Source organism: Hyaena hyaena, unplaced genomic scaffold (assembly GCF_003009895.1).
Source record: "Hyaena hyaena isolate Hyena2069 unplaced genomic scaffold, ASM300989v1 scaffold_1310, whole genome shotgun sequence".
NCBI lineage: Eukaryota > Metazoa > Chordata > Mammalia > Carnivora > Hyaenidae > Hyaena > Hyaena hyaena.
In genome coordinates, this window is record NW_024081920.1 from 251,779 (window position 1) to 260,522 (window position 8,744).

The 8,744-nt window shown below is 37.8% G+C and overlaps 1 protein-coding gene across 1 annotated transcript; it reads right to left on the bottom strand.

The window, feature by feature from the left end:
* Nucleotides 1-2,883: 2,883 nt before the first annotated feature.
* Nucleotides 2,884-3,825, bottom strand: LOC120224949 (olfactory receptor 51G2-like). Its single transcript, XM_039223186.1, has one exon. It carries the CDS (start codon nt 3,823-3,825, stop codon nt 2,884-2,886), a length of 942 nt encoding a protein of 313 aa, XP_039079117.1.
* Nucleotides 3,826-8,744: the final 4,919 nt, after the last annotated feature.

The following is an 8,744-nucleotide window of genomic DNA, read 5'->3' on the forward strand; positions in this document are numbered from 1 at the left end:
CTCCAGAGCTCCCTCCCTGGTTGGACACAGCTTTGTCAGGGCTGGATTGCAATTCCATTTCCCTCTCTGTCCAGCCCTGCTTCCTTTTCTTTCCTTTCACTAGCGTTAAAGGTCTCATAAGTATATTATACCCCAAACACTGCATCAGTGTCTACTTCCAGAGAACAAATATTGCCAAAACTGTTTCCTAAGTGTTGTACTCATTTGTACACTCTGAGCAATGTATGAAATTTCAAAAAAAAAATCCCATCCATACCATGCTTACTATTTCAGCCTCTTTAATTCTAGCCTGCCTGAGTAGCCATGTGATTTTAATTTGCATTCCTCTAACTTGGAACATATTTTTTATATGTTTATTGTCTATTTGTGTATCTTCCTTGGTGAAGTGGGCGTTCAGTTCTGTCCATTTTATATTAGGATGTGTGTCTTCTAATTATTAAGCTTCAGGAGTACTGCATTCTACATGAGTCATTTGTCATGTGCTTTACAATTATTCTCTTCTGGTTTCTGGCTTGTCTGTTTTCTAAGACTATGTTTGAGGTTCAGAATATTTTAATTTCATTAAGTCTAACTTATCAATTGCTTCTTCTTAGATAATTGTTTAGGACTACAGTCAAATGTAGGCTAACAGTCAGCGCTTCAAGATTGTAATATGAATCTACACACAAAAAACAAACATAAGTAAAGGTAATTTTGTAATTATAAAAGACAGTTTAAATGTATATTTTATCTCCTTTCTCCTCTTCACTGTCTTAAAAAGCAATTTTTATAAAGTGATATGTACACATTATACTGCTGGCCCTATAACATATAGAAATATAATGTATGTATAATATATTTGAAAGAACAGAACAAAGGAGGTAGACAGACACAATGCTGTATTCTTAGAAATGTTGACAGATGCAGGTGCCTGGATAGCTTGGTCAGTGGAGCTTCCAACTTTAGTTCAGGTCATGATCTCACAGTATGTGGGTTCGAGCTCCAAATGGGCTCACTGCTGTCAGTGCAGAGCCCATTTCTGATCCTCTGTCCCCCTCTCTCTCTGCCCCTCTTCTGCTTGTGCTCTCTGTCTCAAAAAATAAATAACAACAACAACAACAATTTAAATGAAAGAAATATTGACAGATGATAAATTAATAATTAAAAGAATAATTGTTGGGGTTGTAACATTAATAGATGTATATAACAACACCACAAATAAAGGGGAAATGGAATACAGTTATATTGGAGTCATAGTTTAAATATTGCTATATATCACTGAAATTAAGCTAGTGTACATGTGAAGCTGATTTTGGTAAGATGATTATGGTAGGCCCTATTATAATCACTGAGGAAAACCATCAAAAATATCTAGTGAAAAAGTCGTTAAGGAAGTTAAAATGCTATATAGGGCAATATTAACTTAATACAAAAGATAGTAGCAAAGAAGCAACAGAGAAATTTGAAAACAAAACGCAAGATATAAAAAGCAAAAAATTAAATGGCAGATGTAAATCCACCATACCATTCTCAATATTACCATTGAAGGTAATGGATAGTGGATTGAGCAGTCCAATCAAAAAGCAAAGTAGTATACAATTCATCCATTTAAAGTACACAGTTACGTGTGTGTGTATATATATATATACACACACACATATATGTGGAATAGAGATAGATACATCCTGTTAACACTAATCAAAAGAAAGCTAAAGATGCTATATTAATTTCATAAAATAAATAGTTTAAACTAAGAAAAATTATCAAAGATAAATAAAGGTATAATATTTTGATAAAGTGCTTTCCAAAAGACATAACAAATCTTAATATCTATGCACCTAACAGCAGACCATCAAAATATTCAGAGTAAAAATGATAGAATGATAAGGAGAAATAATAGACAAATCCACTATGATATTTGGAGACTTTAATAGCTCTCTTTCAGTAACTGACAGATCAAAAGCCATCTTTAAACCTAAATTTCCTTCAGAAGTTGAGGACCTTGCCAAAGGATAATGAACAACTTCATTAAATTGTTGATTTGATGACTCTGTTTCACAAACATTTATTGCCAGTTATTTTTTTTTTAAAGTTATACACCTGCTAAAAATAGCTTAACCTGGGTTTAGTGACCATATTCCCTAGTATGTCAACATACATACAAAATAAAACCATGCCTTTATCCTCTATGCTGAAAATACAGGGTTTATACATATATTTTTCCAAACAACAAGCATTTATATTTCACAGTCCTGAAGGCTATTAGTTCAAGATAAATGTACCTACAGATTTGGTATCCGGTGAAAGCCCACTTCCTGGTTCATAGACGGCCCTCTTTTCACTGTGTCCTCACAGTGGTTGAAGGGGCAATGGAGCTCTACAGGATCCCTTTTACAAGGCCACTAATCCCACTCATGAGGCCTCCACCTTCATGATCTAATCACTTCCCAAAGAACGACCTCACCTTTTTTTTTTTTTCTAATTCCAGTGTAGTTAACATACAGTGTTATGTAGTTTCAGGTGTTCAACAAAGTTTACTATTATTGAAGTTTATATCTACTATCTTAAAAGCAAAGCCACCTGGGTGGCTCAGTTGGTTAAGCATCCCACTTCGGCTCAGGTCATGATCTCCCAGTTCATGATTTCGAGCCCCACTTCGGGCTGTGTGCTGACAGCTCAGAGCCTGGAGCCTGTTTCTGTTTCTGTGTCTCCCTCTCTCTCTCTCTCTCTGCCCCTCCATGGCTCTCACTGTCTCTCTCTCAAAAAACTAAACAAACATTAGAAAAAATTTTTAAGCAAAATATTATTAGTAATATTTAAATTCAAAATTCTACATTAATATGAAATGCATTCATAAATATAAAGGGGAGTGGGAGGAAAGTAATATTTTAGAGTCTCTTTCACCTAAACTTTCTGTTTCTTGAATTTCTTGAGGATCATGTCACGAATCTGTTTGGTCTTGACACTGTAGACAATGGGGTTCATGAGGGGTGGGATCAGCAAGTAGACATTGGCCATGAGCACATGGACAATTGGGGATGCATTCTGCCCATAGCGATGGATCATAGATAGCCCAATCATTGGTGTATAGAAAGTGAGTACAGCACAGATGTGGGAGATGCAGGTGTTGAGGGCTTTCACCCTCTCTGTCTTAGAGGCAATACTCAACAATGTGCCAAGGATGAGGATATAGGAGAGGAGCAAGAGCACTGAATCAAGTCCCATGGAGCAGATGACCACCATGAGGCCATAGATGCTGCTGACCCAACGGCTGGATACAGTTGTCTTTATAAGGTCCTGATGCAGGCAGAATGGGTAAGAGAGAACATTGACAGAACGATATTGAAGTCTCTTTAGGAGGAAGGAAGCTGGAAAGACCAGTGCCAAGGCCCTTCCAGCAATTGCTAACCCGATCCCAGTGATTACACCATTGGTTAGAATGGCTGCATAGCGCAGGGGCTCTCGGATTGCTACAAAGCGGTCAAAGGCCATGGCCAACAGCACAGCTGACTCAATAATTGAGAAAACATGAATGAAGTACATCTGGACCAGACAAGCATTAAAGGAGATCTCCCGGGCATAGAACCAGAAGACACTGAACATGGTAGGTAAGGTTGTAGTAGACAGGCCCAGGTCAGTAAGTGCCAGCATTGATAGAAAGTAGTACATTGGTTGGTGGAGGGAAGCCTCAGTTCTGATGATAAATAGGATGGTGATGTTTCCTACAATGGAGGTGGCATACACCAAGAAGATGGGGATGGAAATCAAGCTGTATCTGCTTTCAAGGCCTGAGAGGCCTGTCAGGAGGAAGCGAGGGTACTGGGCAGAGTTATTGAAGACAGACATTGTGGTGATGGAGGTGTCTTCAGTCTAAGTGGGAAGATGAGAACCTGAAACAATTTGGGTACAGACAGTATTATAAGAAGCAGCAATGCTCTGACTGTACTGTATAGACTCCTTCCAATCATTCTTTGCTTATTGTATATAATTACCACCTGTATTTATTATTTTGCCAATTAACTTATTCTTTCACCATTGTATATTTATTGAAAACATAGTTTATAAAAGGAAAACTGGTCATTCTATAATGTAGAGAAATATATAAAAACTGCCTTCAAATATTTAGAATCTAGGAAATTAAGCTAAAATTAAAGTAGTAGTTTAATATAAGGCCCTACAAAACACAGAAAGAGGAAAGTAGCCTGACCCAAAGACGTCAGGGAAGATTTATTGAAGACGATTCTTGAATTAGGTCTCAAACGACAAGAATGAGCTGGATGGGAACAAAGGGCTGAGTTGAGCACTCTGTGCTGATTGGCTCCTAGACAAGCGCAGGAAGATATCACCATTCCAAGTGTAAATGAATATAATTGGGCAAAATAGGATAGGGTGGTTCTTCAGATGGTTATTGGAGTGAAGACTGAATAGAAACAGATCAGAATTTCTGAAGGAACTTGTATATAAATGTAAAGAAGTTCCTCTCCATCTTAGAAGACTCAATATAGTCATTTTAATAAAAAGTAAACAATATTTATATTATAAACAGATTTATATTATATTGCTGTCAAACTAGAACCAATGTTAAGAATGGACTAAAGTCTGGCAAAAGAGAAGGCATGGAACTCATTTTGAAGGCTATTGTAGTATTTTTTAAGTGGATGCAAGTAACATGAGGGATTATAAAGGATAAATGGATATAAATGTTATATGGAGAGAAAAAATATTGGTTTCATAATCATATGGTAGGAATGAGAAAAAGAAAACAAAAACAGGACAAGTTCAGTTATTTGGTAGATTTTGGAGTCATCTACTGAAAAAACAAAAAGCAAAAATTTGAGAAGCTCAGGAAAAGTTTGTGAAACTAGCAGGGAAGAATAATTCCATGTTGTTAGGAGAAATTTGAAGCATGTGTGTCAAGGGGCTAGTGGTATATTGGGTTCCACAGAGAGTTGTCAAAAGGGAAATTATTTCTACTCAAGAAAAATTGGAAAGATGCCTAATGGAGACAGAGAAAACATTTCTTAAAAAAATAAAAAAAATAAAACTAGCAATAACCAAAAAGAACACACAGCATGTTATAAGAAGAGTGAAAGAGCTTTAGTGCTCAGGGCTCAGGTACCCAGTAGATAGGATGTGCTGTAGGGAACATGGGAGGCAAAGTTTACCAGGGACTGGAGAAGATGAGGCATTCTACTAAGAACCCTAAGACTGATTACTTAGCAACATGATGGCCACCCAATTCCACTTTCTTTAGGCACTAAACATCAAAAATATTTTTTTCACTAACATATCTGATGTCAAAGTTCCTCCAAAATTCACATGGCCCCCAACCTATCCTGTTCCATTAATACAATTACATTTCATAGTTTTCTCTGACAGACTTAATTAAAGTAACGAATTCCCTAACCACCTACAGAGATCACAGGAGCCTTTCCACACTGAAACCATCTTCCTCCCATTTTAGGAAAGTTAACAATGAAGAGCCGAACTGCTTTACATATCCTCATCCTGTGATTAAATACTATTCTATTTATAACTTATTAAGTTACTAGTCTTTATATACCTCCCTCAGTGTCCTAGCTCTTCATGTCACAGTCTTCTCCTGGTCTCCTTTAACATCACTTGAGCAATAATTGTCATTAGATTGGCATTTGTGCACACTTACTTTCTTCTTCCTTGATACCCTCCCTCAAATCTGTCAATATCCTCAGAGACATCATCCTGCCCAAGTATGCCAAGTCTTCCCTTTTAGATCAACTTTCCTGCTACTTCATTTTAAAGATTCCTCTCACTTTGGATATTCATAATCCATCTTCCATAAATGGGTCTATTGGATGTAGACACAAGTACCTTGCCCTCAAGTGGCTACTCTTCTGGAGTCAGAGGAAGTCTGATGACAGCTGTCATTTACCACCTCTATCACTTTGGACACATTACTAAACTTTGAGCACAAAAAAACTGGGAACTGTATTGTCCTACTTCAGAGATTACTCAAGAAAATGTATCTTGGGGCACCTGGGTGGCTCAGTTGGTTAAGTGTCTGACTTCGGCTCAGGTCATGATCTCATGGTTTGTGGGTTCGAGATTCATGTCGGGCTCTGTACTGACAGCTAGCTCAGAGCCTGGAGCCTGCTTCGGATTCTGTGTGTGTCTCTCTCTGACCCTCTCCTGCTTATGCTGCTTCTCTCTCTCTCTCTCTCTCTCTCTCTCTCTCTTTCTCTCTCTCTCAGAAATAAATAAAACATTTTAAAAATTAAAAAAAAAAAAAAGAAAATGTATCTAAAGTGTTTGGCACAGAATCTGAGCCCTTGAGCTTAAGTGAAGAAAATGTCTTCTTTTCTTTGGGTTTAAGATACTTCGGGCTTAAGTGAAGCAAAATGTTAATGGAGGTGCTGAAGTAGAGACAAACTTAAGCTTATCATCCAAAAACAACAGTGACCGAAAGGCAGTGACCTGGAGTACACGAGTTATCACTTATAAAGATATTACTCCTCAGGGCTTCTCTTGAAAATTATTTTGCCTAATTCCTTTTTTGGCTCATAATATTGGCAAGTGTGTAGGATATATGTGAGAATAAGACAGAAGACGTCCTCAAATCACCATGAATATTATTATCATCATTTTAACATAATTTTTAGTTAATATCAGATAGCTTTTTTCAGAGAACAGAGCTCAGTACATGGGTTCCCATCATGTGCACTGTCTATACCTAGAGATGAGTTTACAATCCCAGGGCTCTTCTGGGCAGCCTTTGAGGATGACACTCTGCTCACTTTGAGGAAATGGTACTCTGTACCTCTGACCTCTCCTAAAACTGCAAATGCACATGAGCAATAGCCAGTCTTACCTTTTGACTTGCTCTCCTACTTCCTGGATTCTTCAAATACATTCATTAGGTACTAATCTCCTGCCCAGTTTTTCCTGCTTAAGAAGCCTTTCTTAGACACACCTGAGTCCTCGAGTGTAAACAACCATCCACCCTGCTACAGATTTGCTGGGCTCCAGTCTGCCAGACCTTGACTTGTGGCACCTCGACCAAGGCACTGAATATGGATATAAAAGAAGAATAAAAAACACAGTGGATCCTGAGGGAGACAGTTCCTCAAGGAAGCTTTGATGCCCTGGGTGAGGCATCTGTTTCTCCTTCAGCAACTCTAGAGCCAAGATAACATGCTTGCTCTCAGCTTCTTTGACTCTGCCAGCCAAGTGCTTTATCAGCACTACACTTCTGGGCATTGACTACTCCAAATTGCACACCCCCTCTTCACTAGCCATCCTCTCAGGGCCAATTTTGTTTTCTTAATGCAACCTTCAGAGAGGATGAATGTCACTGGAGACTTTGCTCCTGCTCTGATAACAGAGATGATTGTGCCCAATTCCCAAACTGGGAGTCCAGATTTGGCAGCAGTTCGGTGGTGCCTGGAATCATCTGATGGAGAAAAACAATGGACTTGGTCAGAATAATGAACTAGAGAACGCCTGTGCTTGAATAACCAGAGATAGCAGTTACTAGCTGTTGAATGGCAGGAAAATTACAGTAGTCCGCCCTTACCTGTGGTTTCACTTCCTGTGGCTTCAGTTACCCAAGATCAACTGTGGTCTGGAAGCAGATGATCCTCCTTCTGATATATCATCAGAAGGTCAGTGCAGCCTAATGCTGCCTAACCCTATGTCACAATGCCTACATCAGTCACCTAACTCCATCTCATCATGTAGGCATTTTATCATCTCACATCATCATAAGAATAGTGCGTACAGTGCAATAAGATATTTAGAGAAAGAAGAGACCATATTCACATAATTTTATTACAGCATATTGTTGTAATTATTCTATTTTATTATTCATTAAGGTTGTTAATCTCTTTTAGGGCCTGATTATAAATTAAAATTTATCATACGTATTCATGTATAAGAAAAGAAAAACATAGTATGTATGGGGTTTGGTACTATCTGTGGTTTCAATAATACACTGGGGTCTCAGAATGTATGCCCATAGATAAGGGGGATTAGTACTATAATCAGAATTTTAGGTCATATTTTTACAACTATATAATATGAATAATGAGACCCACTTTGTTGAGCCGCTGTGAGGAATGCAAAAACTTCTGTGTAGAGTTAAGTTTATCATAAACAAAAAAAAAAGCTATGAGATTCATATATGACAGGCTCATAATACTTAACGCTTTTACCAGCAATCTGATAGAAGGGTAGACATTCTACTTTCTTCATCCAGCAAAATGTTCTATTTAGTCTGGTCCACAAATCTGCCTCTGAGCAAGCTTGAGCTATTATATTAAATGGTAAAGACAAAAGGGTGGTAGGATACAAAAAGAGTTACACACCTATATCCTCACTATCTAGCAAAGAAATGAAGGTCCCATTTTTTAATTTGTTCATTCCCAAATCACACGTGCAGTAGATATGAGAGTAGAATATGGGTTTGCCCAATTTCCACTGCTGTTTGCCTTCAGGAAAGTCACCTCAGTTATGTTGGTGCTGTTTTCTAAGACCAATTTTGTTTTCCTTTTTGTCGTAACTCACAATGTAACTACCAACATTTCTCTATTCACAGAGTAAACTGTCTCTTGGATACATCATTTTGTTTCCATTATCTTCCATGTAAGATCAATTCAAGTAATTTCCAATAAAATCTCAATTCAGGGCAATGTGACTTCATGCTGGTTTTTAGGGATGCTGCAGCTGTCTCTGAATATATTCTTAATACCACCACCTGAAATTCCACTTTTCCAAAATTTGATTTTATG

Coding starts and splice junctions, on each gene's coding strand:
- LOC120224949 (XM_039223186.1), bottom strand. CDS start 3,825: ATGTCTGTCTTCAATAACTCTGCCCAGTACCCTCGCTTCCTCCTGACA.